An 18,750-nucleotide genomic window follows, 5' to 3' on the forward strand; every position below is an offset into this window, starting at 1 on the left:
GTTTTCATCTCATTCTTGCATATATGCTAGAGGTCATTGGTTGTAGCAACAATCTCTTATGCCTGAAAGCACCTACGGGCTTCCCTCATGCTCATTTTCAACAATAATCAATTAATTGTTCACAGCCTTCCATGATTCGCTCCAAGTGTAAGCCTCAAAATGTCTCTTGTCTATCATTTTAGCCCTCATCCACAAGATACGTGCACCCTAGTGCGGTCTATAGAAGTCGATTCACAATAGGGCAGCCATCTTAGGAGGTGGAGTGGTGTTACATCTTATGGTAAACTTAAGTCCTTATGTGCATTAAAAATAAATCCCTAAGAACCCCCTAAGGAGTTACCAATATCCCTCACTCTTTGTCACGTGCATCCCACACTTGGATTGCCACATGTACATATCTGTACAACCAGGTGCAGGACCTAGAGCGGAAACTACTCCCTTGTGAGCCCTAGTCCGAGACCAGTCAGCCAGGGTTCCACTCTAAGCGTATGTAACATGCGGAAGCTCTGGGTAGTCTTCGTTCAGCCCTAAACACTCTTGGAAACCTTCTGATGCAAAAACGCACCATCTGATGCAAAAACGCAGGTAGAGAGAGAGTAGAGAGAGAGAGAGAGAGAGAGAGAGAGAGAGAGAAGTGCTGGAAAATTCAGTGTATACTATGGTACAAAAAGGTACATATCTGCAGCCCTTGGCTGCCTTCTTGAAAAGGTGGTAAAACACCCAAAATTCTGCCCTAGACTAGGACTCCTAATGACTCAAACCCCTAGTGGGCTGAATCAATAAAACCTTGAGCATGTGGACCTATTTATATGGGTCTTTGGACACTTTATGCTGGCCGACTGCTGGTCGGCCAGTTCCATGTCCATACAAGCCCTTTTAGCCCTGCCCGACTGCTGCTGGTCCTTGTCCTTGATGCGCATGCTGCCCACCCTCTACTGACGTAAGCCGACATCTCTTCTAGCAGCCAGCATCCACTATCCTGCAGCCGACAGCCATCTGATCCATGCTTTGCTCCAAGTCCACTTCAGATGCTACACCCCTACATTCTGGTTCTACCTATCTTCTACTGGTTCATGGTCTTTATCTGTTTGCCTCTTCTGGATCTAGCCCTGAGAATGTCCATGGCATCTCTGATGCACATGACATCCCCCTCTGCTAAACTTGATGACGGGAATCCAACCTGCTCTTGGATGACTGTCATCATCCCAATCCTGTCCCGAAGTCCCTCTGTCATCTTCCATCCCTAGCAAACCTTTTTCTCTGAAAATCCGGTCTGTTCTCCAAACCACTCTGTCTCTGATGAAGATCTATGCATCTGGTTCCTCTAGTCCACCATCCATCCCTGCCCTGACTCTGAACACCGTCTTGGTCTTCTTTCCTGGAACTGAGTCTGGCACTCTCACATCACCCTTGGAGGATGAACCTCCCTTGGGACCGTTACCTGAGAACCTATCTGGCTCACGGAACTGCCATCCCCATCTGGCACTGTGGAACACCACCAACAAACCTCCTGGGAGTTCTTCCCGATCTGTGTTCCCGCCTTGGGCTTCGAATCCGTGTACTTTCCTGTAGCTTGGACCTGTACACCATCATCTGGGACTGAATCAGTGTTTAGCTTTGCTGAGCCTGATGCTCTGATACCAATGTAACATGCGGAAGCTCTGGGTAGTCTTCGTTCAACCCTAAACACTCTTGGAAACCTTCTGATGCAAAAACGCACCATCTGATGCAAAAACGCAGGTAGAGAGAGAGTAGAGAGAGAGAGAGAGAGAGAGAGAGAAGTGCTGGAAAATTCAGTGTATACTATGGTACAAAAAGGTACATATCTGCAGCCCTTGGCTGCCTTCTTGAAAAGGTGGTAAAACACCCAAAATTCTGCCCTAGACTAGGACTCCTAATGACTCAAACCCCTAGTGGGCTGAATCAATGAAACCTTGAGCATGTGGACCTATTTATATGGGTCTTTGGACACTTTATGCTGGCCGACTGCTGGTCGGCCAGTTCCATGTCCATACAAGCCCTTTTAGCCCTACACGACTGCTGCTGGTCCTTGTCCTTGATGCGCATGCTGCCCACCCTCTGCTGACGTAAGCCGACATCTCTTCTGGCAGCCAGCATCCACTGTCCTGCAGCCGACAGCCATCTGATCCATGCTTTGCTCCAAGTCCACTTCAGATGCTACACCTGAAGCTCCTACATTCTGGTTCTACCTATCTTCTACTGGTTCATGGTCTTTATCTGTTTGCCTCTTCTGGATCTAGCCCTGAGAATGTCCATGGCATCTGTGATGCACATGACAGCGTACAAGGTCAAGTGTTCAAGCCCGTACATGGTCTTGGTCACGTGTGCAAGTCCCGCACATGATGCAGTACCAGTCTGTACTGTGAGTCACCCTCTGGAATGATGACAGGTGTTTCGAGTGTTCGGCTTGTAGCCAAATACCAAGCATCTGAGGAATAGAGCATGTAGTTGCATGTCAATGGAAGGGGCAGCCTTGTGGGCCATCCCAGAAAAGGGTCAAGACCTTTGCATACGAAGGGGGTAGGCCTTGTAGGCCACCCTAAGGGCCAAGGATGTGAGAATATGTGAATATGAAGCAGAAGCAAGTAGAGATCAAACAAGAAAGCAGGTATCCAAATAAGCATGGTATTCAGCCTCAGTAGAAGATAATGAAATTGTATTCTGCTTCTTGGATCTCCAGGAAATAAGACCAAAACCAAGAGTGAAGCAATAACCAGAAGTGGATCGTTGAGTATCCTGGTCACCTACCCAATCAGCATTAGAGTATCCAACAAGCTCAATAGTCCAAGGTATCAGATAAGTATCAGAGAACCCTCAGAATGGCCTGCCAATGAAAATGTTGAGGAGCGGAAGAAAACTGACTAAGAACACTGACATTGTAAGTAACATCAGACTTGGTGTAAGTCAAATAAATAAGAGAACCAACAAGCCTTCGGTACTGTGTACTATTCTCGAAGAGGGGAGAGGGATCATCACAGGAGAGCTTGGAGTTAGGATCCATCGGACAAGAAATTGGATGACACTCGGTTATCCCAAATGTCTCCAGGAGCTGCTGCAAATATCTGTACTGGCTAAGAAACACTCCATCAAAAGACTGATAGACCTCCATCCCAAGAAAGCAGTGGAGAAGTCCTAAATTAGTCATCTCAAAGATGAGAGCTAAATCTAACCATAGTTGTTCAATCTTGGCAAGATGTGAGCCAGACCCCCCCCTTGGAGTATTTTATTACCCAAGGAGAATAATTTCATGTACAAGCTTTGAGGGCCATACTCTCCCCACGGGAGATGCCGGATTATCCATATATAAATGCCATAACACAGCCCAACACGAGGCTACCAAGCCGGAACATAGGCTGTAGAAATGCCGAGCCAACAATATAATCCATATACCTCCGTGTGGGTACTGATTCTTCCCCAAAAACCACGGGTCTTCATGCAATAGAGCTGGTACAACAAGTACAACTCTCCATTCAGCCGGTACAGTAGGTACAATGGTTGGTACAACAGGTACAGTGGCTGGTACAACAAGTACAAAAGCTGGTATAGCCGATACAATGGGTGGTACAGCAAGTACAACAAGTACAAGGGCTGGTACAACCAGTACAGTGGCTAGTACAGTAGGTACAAGGGCTTGTACAGCCATTACAACGGCTGGTACAGCAAGTACAAGGGCTGGTACAACAAGTACAATGGCTAGAAATCATAATAAATGATTAAATACCCTTGCCTTCAGTATTTCTTCGCGATGGAAGCCTCCAAAACAGTCCCCAACAGCCGGTATTCTTCATGGGCAGCCTTCAAGAGAGAGAGAAAGAAGCCATCATTAGGGCAGCCTGTAACGGTGGTAGAGGCTAGTGTGCAGCAAGAGAGCCTTCATTAATGAAGAGAGAGGGCTCCAATTTATAGATTTGGGCCTCCCATGAGCTAAAATGGCAAGATAAGGCTACAATGACAAGTGGAGAGCCACACAATAGCTGAAGTGACAAGTGTGAGGCCACTTGTCTCACTTTGATCCACTTTCTAACAAGTGTCAGGCCACTCGTCTCACTTTGGTCCACTTTCTTGCCACATGTCCCAATCTAAGAGATGGGTCCTTCCATAAACTTTCTCTCTAAAAATATCCCAACTGGTAGACATTCTGTCATAGGCACTTTGCCAACTCTTGGTATCTGCTCAATTCCAGATGTAATGACGCGAACAGAATTTCCATCGGAGTCGGGCCAAAAATAGCAACTCTCCTAAATTTTAGGAGTGTGGTCCTTTGTATTCTAGGATAATCCTGTCAGAATATGCAGCGGAAATGATATCCAAACTTGGGTAGACAAGAGCAAGTAGACTGCAGAAAATAATCAGCACAAGAAACACAGAGAGATGTGTGTAAACTCTTCTCTATACACAAGATCCCGAAGATACTGAATGAGAAAGTGGAGGAGGATGGGGGGCAATATATACAAGCCCATGAGGGCAGTCGGCCAGCTCTAGAAGAGGCCCACGACTGGACAAAATCCCACGACTGCTGAATATAGCAGTCGGCCAGCATCTGATGCCCCACGCCTGGACAGAACAAGTCGGCCAGCACTCCTACAGCCCACGACTGATACAGATGCAGTCGGCCAGCCTCAGAGTGCTCCTGGCATCAACTGGCAGCCCTCCCAGCCACTAGAAAAAAATGGGAAAAATAGGGAAAAAATACGGGGAGTGTGGAAAAATGATATACGGGCGGGCACACCCACAACAGAGGCCCTGGTGTATACAAATAGACAGGAGATGACTTCTAACACCCCCTCTCAGCTCCTGGCTGTGTAACCAACCCCAGGGAGCTGGAGTGCCGCCTGAGCGTAGCCTGAGGTAGAGACTTCGTGAAGAGGTCCGCAACATTGTCCTCCGTCGAACAATAAAGTAGCAAGATGTCACCCGCCAAGATCTTCTCACGAACAAAGTGATACTGTATCTCTATATGCTTGGTCCGGGCATGGAAAACCGGGTTCCGAGCAATAGCTATACAACTCTGGTTATCACACTGGATGACTGTGGGCTCCCTCTGTGGAAACCCCATCTCGCCTAGCAGCCTCCGCAGCCATACAACCTCACAAGCAGCACCACAAGCAGCCCGATACTCTGCCTCTGTCGAAGAAAGGGCAATAGTTGGCTGCTTCTTGCTGCTCCAAGAAACCGCTCCTGAGCCGAGGGTAAAAGTGTATCCTGAAGTAGATCTCCTCGTGTCTGGATCTCCTCCCCAATCTGAGTCACTCCAACCTTGGAGCTTGACTCCATTCCCTCCTGTGTAAAAGAGTCCCAGATCCTTCGTACTCTGCAGATACCGCAAGATGCGCAATCCTGCGTCCCAATGAGTCTTCAATGGCGTCTGCATAAAAGAGCTCAACAGCCCCACGGAGAAGCTCAAGTCCAATCTGGTGTTCAGCAACCAGATCAATGAACCAACCAACTTCCGGTACTGCGAGGCATCAACTGGCTCACAAGGATCTGTAATGGTTAACTTTGTGTTCGGGTCCATCGGCGAAGTAATAGGCTTGCAGTTCTCCATCCCAAAGGCCTCAAGCAACTCATGAACATACCGCTGCTGAGAGACGAAAAACCCCCTCTGGGTTTGCTAGATCTCCAATCCCAAGAAGAAGTGGAGTAAGCCTAAGTCGGTCATCTCAAACTCCTTTGACAAGGCAGCCTTCGTCACTCCAATGTGCTCCACATGACCGCCGGTGAGAATGAGATCATCCACATAAAGGATGATGAGTGTGACCATGCCGCGTTCCCGAAAGAGATACAGGTTCGGATCTGCAACCGATCTCTGGAATCCAGTCCGAATAAAGAAGGAATCAATCTTCTGATTCCAAGCCCGCGGAGCCTGCTTAAGACCATACAAGGCCTTACGTAACCTGTAAACCATCCCTTCCGATCCTGGAACAATGAAGCCTGGAGGCTGCTCAACGTACACCTCCTCCTGCAGGTCACCATTAAGGAACGCCGATTTTACATCCATCTGGTACACGGGCCACCTCTGAGAAGAAGCAAGGGCAAGAACGGTCCGAATCGTGGTCATCCGCGCTGTCGGTGCAAAGGTATCCTCGTAGTCGATGCCTGGCCGCTGAGCATAACCCTTAGCCACGAGCCTGGCTTTGTGTTTGTCCACCGACCCATCAGCCGCGTACTTGGTCTTAAAGACCCATTTGACACCAATGACTGACGGCTTCGACGGCCTCGGTACCAACTCCCAAGTGTTGTTCTTCTCGATGGCGTCAAGTTCCACCTGCATGGCTTCCCTCCAAGTATCCTGTGAAAGGGCTTCTTTTACGGAAGTGGGCTCTTTATCCCGCATGATACGAGACATGAGAGCATAGTTCACCTGAAGAAGCTCCGCCGTGTTGCTTTTATCTCGAACTCGATGTGATCTTCGAGGGCCGTCCTCTGTGGTCCACTCGGAGGGTAGCTCCGTGACACCTGACTCCCGAAGGGTGTCCATCAACCACCTAGGTACTCGAACAGATCGTGGAGCCTCCTGTAGTCGCGGGGGCTCAACTCCAGCTGCGGGCTCAACCTCCTGTGATGACTGAGGTGGATCAACTGGAGTGGTAGACTGGGAATCATCATCAGACTCTGGATCTCCAAGAAGTGGCGGCTCCTCGACAGTGGATGCTAGAACATGCTCGTCAAAGACCACATCCCGGCTGACAACAATCTCGTTCCTCTCTGGATCATACAACCTGTATCCCTTGGAAAGAGAGTTATACCCCACAAATACCAGCTTGCGGGACTTGGAGTCAAGCTTCCCCCTCTGCTTCTTCGGAATACGTACATACGCGTCACTCCCAAAGACACGGAAGTGCGAGACATCGGGTTTCCTGCCAAAATATGCCTCAAATGGAGTCATATGGGGTACAGAAGTCGTCGGAGAGCGGTTAATGGTATGGACAGCTGTTGCCACAGCCTCACCCCAAAGTGGACGAGGAAGATCACGATGCTCCAGCATAGTCCTCGCCATCTCCACCACAGTCCTGTTCTTACGTTCAACAACTCCATTCTCCGAAGGCGATCCGGTATTGGCCAATTCCCTCTTGATGCCATGATCTGCACAAAACCGAAAGAATACAGTCGAGGAGAATTCCCCTCCTTTGTCAGCCCTGAGAGTCTTGACCTGAAATCCAGACTCTTTCTCCACCATCACGTGCCAATCCTTGAACCGAGCAAAAGCCTGGTCCTTCTGTGAAAGAAGGTAGACCCACGTGAATCTGGTACAATCATCAACAAGCAGCATGAAGTAGAGAGATCCTCCCAAGGATGGTATCTGCTGTGGTCCACACAAGTCAGTGTGAATCAACTCCAAAGGTTTCGAAGCCCGCCTGGAAGCCTGCTTCGGAAAGGATTCCCTGTGCTGCTTGCCACGTATGCAAGAACTGCAGCGTCCTTGCCTACTACCAACATCTGGCAAGCCAACCACCATCTGGTCCCGGAAGGCGCGCCGCAAAGCATCCACATTTAAGTGGCCAAAACGAAAGTGCCACAAGTCTCCGACCTGAGAGCCTGTCAGTGAGGAGAGTGCAGAGAGCTTGTAGATGCCGTTCTCCACACCGTCTTCCCAAACAACTTTGCCTGTCTCACGGTCCCTTAGAGCAACTGAATGCTCCTCAAATTCCACCCGAAAGCCAGTCTTGCATACCTCATGCACTGACAAAAGATGAAAGCCCAGAGCAGGGACATAAAGAACACGGGAAGCATGCTTGCCCCCCTTGCCATCGGGAATGATCTCCATCCGGCCCTCACTATGAATCGGAATAGTGGAGTTATCGCCAATAAAGATACGACCTGACTGCCGTTTCAGATCCAGGAAGAAGTCACGGGATGGAGTCATGTGCCTGGAAGCACCACTGTCGAGAATCCATTCCCGAGTATCCTTTGCGGTGAAGCCAACTGCCTCCTCGCTCGAAGACGATGAATCATCGGAGTCCACCATCTCCAAGTGCACAAATGCCGGAGTCTTCGCAGCTGAGGCTGAGGAATCAGCACTCTTCCCTGTCCGCTTAGGGCACTTCCTCCAGTAGTGGCCTGTCTCGCCACAATCATTACACGATCTTTCGGCCTTCAGCTTCTCTCGTTCTGGATCAGGCTTCTTCTCGTAAGACTTATCTGGTGAAGCCTTCCCTTTGCCCTTGTTGGTATTACGGCCTTTCGACCGTTGGCCAGTTAAGGCCTCCGAACCTCCGCCGTGAGGAGGGTTCGTGAAACGTTCCTCCTGGTCCAAGACCATTGGCACAAGCTCCTCCCAAGTAATGGTGCTGAGCCTGCCACTCGTGATCCACGAGGAATAGAAAGCGGAATACTGACCAGGCAAGTGGGACAGTAACGTGATGGCCATATCTTCGGACGATATCTCTTTCCCTGCTTGAAGGACTTCCTGCTGAAGGGCCTGCAGCTTGTTAATGTGTTCCCGCATCGTCGAAGACTTTGCAGGGTTCATAACCCGCATCTGCACTTCCAAGGATATCCGCTTCATGGGTGACACCCTGTTGTACAAAGAAGCCAAGTGCTCCCATATGCCTCTCGCCAGCGTCATGTGCTTCACATGGTTGATCACCTGTGGTGTGCAATTGAGGAATATAAACGACCGGACCTTGGCGTTGACACGGTCCCACATTTGTGCCTGTGCCTCGCGGTCCTTCCTCGTTGATAATAACTCCCCTTCCTCAGCTTCCGGCCTTGGCACCCCTTTGATAATAAAATCAGCAAGATCATATGACTCCAAAACTGACTCCATCATGACCTTCCAGATGCCGTAATTGGACCCGTCCAACTGCCGATCCACTGGGAACGTGGGGAGAGTCGGAATCTTCACGTGCTTCTCAGCCATCTCGAGTAAGTCCGCCATCTCGGAGAGTAACCTGAAAGGGTGGGTGGGTGGGAAAAAATCTGAAAATCAGAATATATGCAAGTGGCTGTCCAGCCCCTTTGCCCGCCTTCCTCTTGCACCTTCAGTTCCCGTTCAGTCCACCGATCAGCAACCTGTTGCTCCCCCTCTTGCTCAAAAAAACGCCCAAGATCTCCTAGAGCCTAGGGCTCTGATACCATGTCAGAATATGCAGCGGAAATGATATCCAAACTTGGGTAGACAAGAGCAAGTAGACTGCAGAAAATAATCAGCACAAGAAACACAGAGAGATGTGTGTAAACTCTTCTCTGTACACAAGATCCCGAAGATACTGAATGAGAAAGTGGAGGAGGATGGGGGGCAATATATACAAGCCCATGAGGGCAGTCGGCCAGCTCTAGAAGAGGCCCACGACTGGACAAAATCCCACGATTGCTGAATATAGCAGTCGGCCAGCATCTGATGCCCCACGCCTGGACAGAACAAGTCGGCCAGCACTCCTACAGCCCACGACTGATACAGATGCAGTCGGCCAGCCTCAGAGTGCTCCTGGCATCAACTGGCAGCCCTCCAGCCACTAGAAAAAAATGGGAAAAATAGGGAAAAAATACGGGGAGTGTGGAAAAATGATATACGGGCGGGCACACCCACAACAGAGGCCCTGGTGTATACAAATAGACAGGAGATGACTTCTAACAAATCCCCCATTCCCAAAGCTTGTACTTTCCAAATATTTAGACATCCTGGAGTCCACCAGACCCCTTTCATACTGGGAAATGTCCAGGCTGGTGACAGTGGAGTCCCGACATCAGTTTTCAGAGAGGGCAGTTGAGTTCTTACATCTGGCGATGCCGACCTTCGAGGAGGGTGCTATTATACAGCATTTGGCTACTCTTGGTACAGAGTTGGAGCAGATGGACTCTATTTCTTTTGAGGGTATTATCTTCTTGGAGGTACAGGCTTCTAGGGATTCCTGTGACACTGTGTTTATATTTGGGTTTGGCACCGATAATTGGAGCAGCACGATGCAACCTTCATGGTTGATTTCTTCTAGAAGAACAGTGTACCTCGCAGCTTGTTCTCTTACTTTTGCAGCTGAGTTGCTGTGGAGATTGCTTGTGGAGCTTTCCTTGTACCTGTTGTTGCTGCTTTCTTTTGTCTTTGACAGAGGACGACTTCTTCGACTTCTCGGAGTTATGTTCAGCATCTGGTGTTGAGAGGGGGTGTTAGCACATTCATCCCCAGTTTCTGCCCATTTCTGGTGTCCTTTTGGTCCCATTTGTATGGCCCTTGATTGTGGGCTGGCCACCCCTATTTTACATATTTTTCTAGGATTTTTCCTAGCCCTTTTGGTATTTTACCAGTCGGCCAGCTCATATGCTCCAGTCGGCCAACATATTCAGCTCCGGTCGGCCAGCCCTCCTCACCTATAAATAGGTGGGGCTGGCCTCTCATTTCTCATTCAGTCTTGTACATATTTTGCTCCCTCACTTATGAGACTATCTGTGTCTCTTGCTTGGGACTGTTTTGCTTCAGTATATTCAGCATAGTTCTCTCCATATCTCTCTCTCTCTTGCACTCTATGTTCAGCACATTCTAGTGCCACTCTGCTTCCGCTCTGTGCACTCTTTCATATACGTGCTCTCAATATCACCAAACAAGAATACAAGTCTCGACAAGAGGGGAAGAAGACCTCGTATGTGAGGGACTGCAACAAGCCAATATGCAGAGGCACTAAGGCATGCAAGAGACAAATACCCAAGTCAAATGTGAGGAGGGATGGCCCGGCTATATATATGCCAAAGTAGGGGCAGCCGACCAGCTCTCTCACGACTAGGGAAGAAAGCAAGACTCCATAAAATGGGGAAAAAATAGGAATATAATGTGAGGGGTGACCAGCCCCTCTGTTAGCAAATTCATCCCCAGTTTCTGCCCATTTCTAGTGTCCTTTTGGTCCCTTTTGCATGGCCCTTGATTGTGGGCTGGCCACCCCTATTTTACAAATTTTTCTGGGATTTTTCCCAGCCCGTTTGGATTTTTCCCAGTCGGCCAGCTACTCAGTTCCAGTCGGCCAGCTTATTTAGCTCCAGTCAGCCAGCACTACCCACCTATAAATAGGTGGGTTGGCCTCTCACCTTTTCATCTAGTCTTGTATATCTTTTGCTCCCTCACTTATGAGACTGCTTGTGTCTCTTGCTTGGGATTGTATTGCTTCAGTATATTCAGCATAGTTGCTCCATATCTCACTCTCTCTCTCTTGCACTCTCTATTCAGCACACTCTAGTGCCCTTTTGCTTCCGCTCTGTGCACTCTTTCATGGTATCATCGCTCCCGGTTCAGCGATTCCATCTGCTGCCCCAGATTTAGCCCTATTTACAGCCCCTTATCCTCTGCGTTTTTCACAGATTTGCAGCCTCCTTCTTGCTGCATTTTCTGGACAGCTTCTGCTGGTTGGTTCTCCTTCGCTTGCAGCCACAAGGTAATTTTTCATCAGCGTTTCATTCCTACTTGGAGTTTGGATCTAGGCGGCCTGTTTTTTCAGGACAGCAGCCCCTCTTTGGCTGCGTTTTCCTCTCCGGTGGACATTCCCTTGTGCAGAGGGGGATTGTGGTGGTTCGGGCTTTGGTGGCACCCTTGGTACTTGTGGAGGACACTTCTTCTTCTGAGTTTGTGCATATTTCTAAGATTGAGCCCAAGATTTTGTGACGGCTCCTCCGACTGCTCTTCATATGTTCTCTGAGTCTGCAAAGTTGGATGGTTCCGACTACACCTTGTGGAAGGTGAAGGTGAAATCGGCCTTGCATGGCGTGGATCTTTGGGATTGGCTTGTTACACCGGCCAATGCTACCCCTCCCACCCTTGTTTCCGGTGGTGTGACTCAGGCACAGATTGATATTTGGCAGGCGAATGATCGTCGCGTTTTCTCCTTTTTGATGTTGAACTGTCAAGATTATGTTCTCTCTCATGTGCGTACAGTAGATGCTGCACATGAAGTTTGGAAGGCTTTTGCAGATCTCTACGAGATTAAGTCTCCGGGTCGGATTTTGGCGTTGGAAAAGCAACTTATGAACTTATCAGTTTCTGCCTTTCCATCTTTATCTGCTTTCATCTCGAAGATGAAAGATCTCCGGGACGAGCTTGCTGTTTGTGGCAAGGACATCTCTACACAGGACATGGCTATTCGGCTTCTTTCCACGCTTCCAGAGAGGTTTGATGCATATTTTCAGTCTCTCGTTCTTCTCCTCGTCCTGTTTCAGTTGGGAGGAAGTTCTCCCCTCCGTTATGCAGATTGAGTCTCGCTTTCAGGAGCGGACTAGCACCTCTGGTGGCCCTGATGGAGCTTTGGCAGCGCGATATAAAGGGAAGAATCAACAAAAGAAAGGAAAAGGGGGTTCTGACAAGAACTCCAAGAATAACGACAAGGATAACGACAAAAGCAAATCTTTTAAAAACAAAGACATTGAGTGTCATTATAGTGGCAAGAAGGGTCATAAATCGCCCCAATGTCACAAGAAGAAGCGAGATGAAGCAGCAAAGAACTCTTCCTCTACAGCGGTGTCTCAGACCAAGAAGGATGATGGCATTCTTCTATTAGTAGGTACTCATCGTATACTTGCTCTTGTGACTTCTCAGTCATGGTCGTGGATTGTGGATAGCGGTGCTACTGCTCACATGACACCCCATCAAGATTGGTTTGAGGACTTCATTGCCAGGTCAGGCGAGATCACTCAGGGTGATTCTTCTTCCATGCCAATGCATACCATCCCCGTCTTCCGCTCTTCCGAGGACAAGAGGTACTTCTCTGACGTACTGTATATTCCAGATTTGGCTTTTAACCTTTTGGTAGTGAGTGCTCTTACAGCTCAAGGTACGGAGGTGATCTTCTCTCGTTATGAGATTACCATTCGTGACAAGGCAACTGGTAGCATCTTGGCTCAGGGAGTCCAAGATAGTGGTCTGTACAAGTTGACCACTCTACTTTCTTCTAGTGCTTCTTCTACTCTTTGGCATGCTCGGTTTGGCCATTTGAGCTATCAGCTTCTACAGTGAGCTTCAAAGGATGGGTTGGTTGAGGGTTTACCGACCATCAAGGCTCCATCTTCTGCTTATTCCTCTTGTTTACAGGGGGAGCAACACCGAGCCACCTTTCCGAAGAAGGCGACACACAGATCTTCAAGATCACTTGCTCTCATTCATGTAGACTTATGTGGTTCTATGAGTACCGCGTCTTTGAGTAAGGCGTTGTACATGCTCGTGATGGTGGATGATTTTTCCAGATATACTTGGGTTTTCTTTCTGAAGACCAAGGATGAGGCTTTTCAGCACTTCTGTGATTGGAGAGTTGAGGAGGAAAAAGAGACCGGTCGCTCGGTCAAGGCTCTCAGGACCGACAGAGGGAGTGAGTTTACATCCCAAGAGTTTCAACAATATTGCAAGACCCATGGCATTCAGAGACAGCTTACTACAGCATATACTCCATCACAGAAGGGAGTTGCAGAGAGGAAGAATAGGACCATTATGGAGATGGCCCATGCTATGCTTGAGCATTCTTCATTACCTCGACATTTCTGGGCAGAGGCGGCTTCCACTGCTGTCTACATTCAGAACAGGTCTCCTATTGCTGCTCTTCCATATAAAACTTCATATGAGGCTTTCCATGGTGAGAAGCCCTCCGTTGTTCATTTCCAAACATTTGAGTGTTCGGCGTATGTTCATGTGCCTAAGGAGCATCGCTCCAAGTTGGACTCGAAGTCTCAGCGCATGACTTTTCTCGGATACAGCACTGTGTCCAAGGCATATCATCTTTATGATCCTCAGGCAGGCAAAGTTGTTGTGAGCCGTGATGTGGTGTTCAACGAGACTCCTACATCTGGTGAGCTTCTTCTTCCTCCACCTCCGTCTCCGCCTCCTCCTCCCTCTGCTTCTGTTTCACCTCCAGCTGTGGATTCTCAGTTAGATGATGATGACTCTGCTCCTCCTCCAGCGAGTTCAAGCAGATCTGTGCCTGGATGGTACTATCAGACAGTTCGTGATTCTCGGTTCCGTGAGCTTCCTTCTGCTCCTCCGCCTCGTTCTCTCCGGCGATCTTCCAGAGTTACAGGGAAACAAATTCATGAGGGCAACATGTTTGTTAACTATGCTCTTATGTCCTCTATCATTAATGGTCCTTTTGATCCCACTTCTATGGATGGGGCTCTTTCACATGAGCCTTGGCGTCGTGCTATGCAGGCAAAGTTGGATGCTATCGAACGGAATGGCACTTGGATTTTGGTGCCTAGGCCACTGCAGCGTAAGGTGATTGGTGTGCGTTGGATCTTCAAATCGAAGTTCCAAGCTGATGGCAGCTTGGACAAGCACAAGGCGAGGTTGGTTGCCAAGGGTTATGCTCAGCACCTTGGAGTCGACTTCGATGAGACCTTTGCTCCGACGGCCCGAATGGCTACCATTTGCACCGTTCTTGCTCTTGCAGGACATCATAGATGGCCCATTTTCCAGATGGACGTCAAGTTGGCTTTCCTGAATGGAGAGCTTACACAAGAGGTTTATGTTGATCAGCCACCGGGATTTGTTGTTCCAAGCAAACAGGATCAGGTATACCAGCTGAAGAAGGCTTTATATGGTCTGAAGCAAGCTCCACGGGCTTGGTACTAGCGGATTGATGAGTTCTTTCAAAAGCTCGGCCTGCACCGTTCTCATGCAGATTCAAACCTTTATATCCTCCTAGAGACGGGGTTGATTGTTATCATTGTGGTCTATGTTGATGACCTCATCTTTACAGGTTCTTATTCTGTGAGGATCTGTTCAGTCATGGATGCTTTGGAGACAGAGTTTGAGATGATGGATCTTGGCCTTCTGCATTATTTTCTTGGCTTTGAGATTTGGCAGACCTCGAAGGGCATTTTCTTCTCTCAGCAAAAGTACACACGGGAGATTCTTGACAGATTTCAAATGACTGGATGCAAACCAATATCTTCTCCTATGGATACTAGTGAGAAGCTTTCTCTACTTGATGCTTCTCCAGGGATTGATCAGTATCGTGTTCTAGTCGGCTGTTTGGTTTGGTTGACCTACTCCCGATTGGACATATGTTTCGCAGTCAGTCTATTGAGTTCTTTCTCATCCAAACCCCGTCAGCAGCATTGGCGGTGTGCTCTCAGAGTTCTTCGGTACTTGCGTGGCACTCTGGACTTTGGCATCTTCTATGGCCAAGGATGCACTCTTGTTGGATGGTCTAATTCAGATTGGGCTGGAGATCCAGATACTCGGCATTCGACCACTAGTTGTGTTTTTACACTCGGGTCTGGAGCCATTTCATGGAGCTGTAAAAAGCAGCCTACTGTGGTGCTTTCCTCTACAGAGGTGGAGTATCGTGCGGATTGTTATGCTGCATGTGAGGCGATTTGGTTGCGGAGATTATTGGAGGAGCTTGGCTGTCCTCCTACCGGATCTACTCTTCTTTGGTGTGACAATCAGAGTTGCATTGCCATCACCATCGCCATCGCCAAGAACCCTGTGTTTCATGCTCGTAAGAAACACATTGAGATACAGTATCACTATGTTCGTGAACGGGTTCTTGCTGGAGATTTGCGTTTGGAGTATTGTCCTTCAGTGGAGAATGCTACAGATTTGTTCACCAAGCCGGTTTCTCAGGCTTCCTTGGCTCCTCATCTTCGGCTTCTCGGAGTTTGTTCAGCATCTGGTGCTGACAGGGGGTGTTCACTGTTAGCACATTCATCCCCAGTTTCTGCCCATTTCTGGTGTCCTTTTGGTCCCTTTTGCATGGCCCTTGATTGTGGGCTGACATATTTTTTTGGGATTTTTCCCAGCCTGTTTGGATTTTTCCCAGTCGGCCAGCTACTCAACTCCAGTCGGCCAGCTTGTTTAACTCCAATCGGCCAACACTACCCACCTATAAATAGATGGGCTGGCCTCTCACCTTTTCATCTAGTCTTGTATATCTTTTGCTCCCTCACTTATGAGACTACTTGTGTCTCTTGCTTGGGCCTGTATTGCTTCAATATATTCAGCATAGTTGCTCCATATCTCTCTCTCTCTTGCACTCTCTATTCAGCACACTCTAGTGCCCTTTTGCTTCCGCTCTGTGCACTCTTTCACCGTCTAGCTAACATGGTCAACCCTAAAGGCTAAAATAGGACACCACAAAGGAAGCCAGCAGCAAGGGGATGATGATGTCTAACAGATCATACCTTTGCTCCACCCTTGGAATTGTTCCGAAGAGCCACAAGCATGCCCCTTTGAGCATACAACTCCCAGGGCTGCTTTTCTGCGGTTTTGCCTGATGCCGACTAGCCCCATGACTACTATCCTGAATATGTTTTCTTATTGTGGATATGTGCACCTTCCTGGGACTTCTAGTGCTTAGCTTGGCTGAGCCTGATGCTCTATGACATGCGGAAGCTTTGACGAACTTGATCCAGATTCCAGCCCTAAGTCTACTGATTACAAATACTAATGCAAAAGCAATGATTAGACAACAGAGAGAAGAGAGATATGAGCTGTGTTTTCAATATATTGATATGGTACAAAAAGATGTCTTCATCTGTACAACTGATGTGGCCTTTGGCCTTCCAAAAAGGACTGATTTCTGACCTAAGGACTGACTATGGACCTGCCCCCATCTGGGGATCAGATGACTAAGACTGAACTTGGTCTGGCTATTTATAGGCTCATGGTCCGCCACTGCTCCTACCCGACTGCTGTCGGCCCAGCAGGACAAGACAAAATATCATTGATGCTGCCAACTTTGTCTGCATGGTGCCATATGCCCTGGCCGACTGGACACAGAAAGCATGGACTTCTTCTTTACCTGTCAGCACCTGCGAATGACCTAAATCTAACCTAAGCCTACTGCCAATTCAGGGAATAGCCATGAGATTAACTATGTCAACATGTGTGCACGTGACAGCAGATATGGCTAACCAGTGGTGGGGCCAAAAGCCCGTTTATACTTACTCGGGTGCAGCAATTTCCTTGCCCTATCATAAGGGGTGCCTGAGAGATGCTTCCATTCAAAAGTCAAGTTTGACCAAATGGCTAGGAATGCAATCTCCCACGCCTGTAACAGTTAGCAGATAATGTGGCTACCAAATGAGGCTGATGATGGCATGTGAGCACCCAACCGTGAGGATGATGATGACATGGAAGCCTATCATAAAGCTATTTAGTGCAGTCACCCGCGCCGGTGACGGCTAGCATATGATCAGACTACTAATGTGAGTGATGATGGTGATGATGAGCTTATCACAGCAGTAACTAGTGCAGTCACCCACACCTGTGAAGGCTAACACATGATATGACTACCATCGGCCCATGCCCATGACTGCTACCACATTGATCTTATCAACATAACAAAGAGGGTGATGATGACAGGGGAGCCTATTACAAAGGTAACGCCTATGACAGCTAGAACATAATATGACTGCCGATGATGGGATATAACGAAAGGGAGATGATGATATGGGACAAAGCTAGAATTGTTGAGAAAAAATCTATGTATGCCTTCAATGACTTGGATCCATACAATTCAAGTGAGCGAAGCCATGGATTTGTAGAGTGCCACTTGAAAAAACCAGTACGCTAACCCTAATTCCCAATTAAGGCATGGTTGTAGAGTTTACTTACGTTTGGTGAGACACTGCGGCCTGCCAGTGCTCTAACCTCCAGAATCGCGGAGCTATCCTTCTGAGCATGGTGAAGCGGTGCCTTCTTCTTCTTCTTCGTTTATAAGGCTGAGAATAGTATTCATTTGATAGACTTACTCCTGTGTTTTTTTTTGTAGCTCTCGAATATAGCCTGTGCACAGCATTGGGTTCATCTTGACGTTGCTGGGCGCCAATACATCGGGCGGCCTCCAACCCCGGACATCAAGCCTAAGGCCGTTTACAAACTTTTCAGCTGAAACCTTTACTTGTCGGTGATGCAAGCTCCTCACACTTTTTTTAATATGTATATTATATATATACTTCAAACAAAATCATAAGTTTGACATTTTTTTTAATATGTATATATATATATACTTCAAACAAAATCATAAGTTTGGCACGTGTCCACCATCAAATGTTGTATGGGGCTACCCCCTATTGCTGTCGTCGCCCATATTCGTGTCCATGTTGCCCTTAGCACTATCTTCCACAGGCTCTTAAAGACCCTTGTCAGATGGCATCAATGGATAGCATTGATCAAAAACTGTGACGTCTCTCTTAGGCCGTTGGATAAAGTAAACTATGCCGAGTAAAGTATAAAAAACTAGGAAAATTTCATCTTCATAGTTTAGTTCTTAGTTTACTAAGCAGGCCTAGTTTACTAAGTGGACATAGTTTGCTTCCTAGTTTACATCATAGGATGAGTGTAACGTGCTCATGTGTACTTATTTTTTGAGCCCATTTGACTTGGTGATTTTTAGCATCTATATTTAATGTTGAAAAGTGGGAAATACTTGGAGGACATAAAAGATTAATTTTGGTCACAAATTGAGTAATTTTAGAGATGTCGATTTTTTGTCTTTTTTGGGCTTTTTATGCCGTCATTTGTAAGTGATTTCTATTCTATACTTAACCATGTTAGATAATGTATAAGAGGGTCATAGTGAGTAGTTTAGATCAAAGGAAACTCATATGGGAGTTTACATATAGTAAATATAGCCGAAACAAGGCCCGGACACCAAATTGACCCTTAATTCAATAACAACTTCACATGAGGGGGTAGATAACTTTATTTGTCAAAGAGAAGTATTAAAGAAAGTTAGATCATCACAAGAGGAACAAAGTCCGTGTTCGGACTATTTGGAGATTTTGTACGGTTTGGCCGATATTCAATTGCGAAACGAATCC

At 47.7% G+C, this 18,750-nt stretch overlaps 1 protein-coding gene across 1 annotated transcript in view; it reads right to left on the bottom strand.

Annotated features, from left to right (window-relative positions):
- Positions 1 to 17,799, bottom strand: part of LOC147637847 (uncharacterized) — a 112,508-nt gene extending 94,709 nt beyond the window's left edge. The window contains exon 1 of the mRNA XM_086799686.1: positions 17,543 to 17,799. Within this exon, the coding sequence (XP_086655812.1) occupies positions 17,543 to 17,610 (68 nt within the window). The 5' untranslated portion in view covers positions 17,611 to 17,799. The remainder of the gene's footprint in view (positions 1 to 17,542) is intronic.
- Between the last annotated feature and the right edge of the window lie 951 nt (positions 17,800 to 18,750).

The sequence above is a fragment of the Cibotium barometz genome, chromosome 6 (genome assembly GCF_041138505.1).
Source record: "Cibotium barometz isolate CiBa-2024 chromosome 6, ASM4113850v1, whole genome shotgun sequence".
In the NCBI taxonomy this organism is placed as follows: domain Eukaryota; kingdom Viridiplantae; phylum Streptophyta; class Polypodiopsida; order Cyatheales; family Cibotiaceae; genus Cibotium; species Cibotium barometz.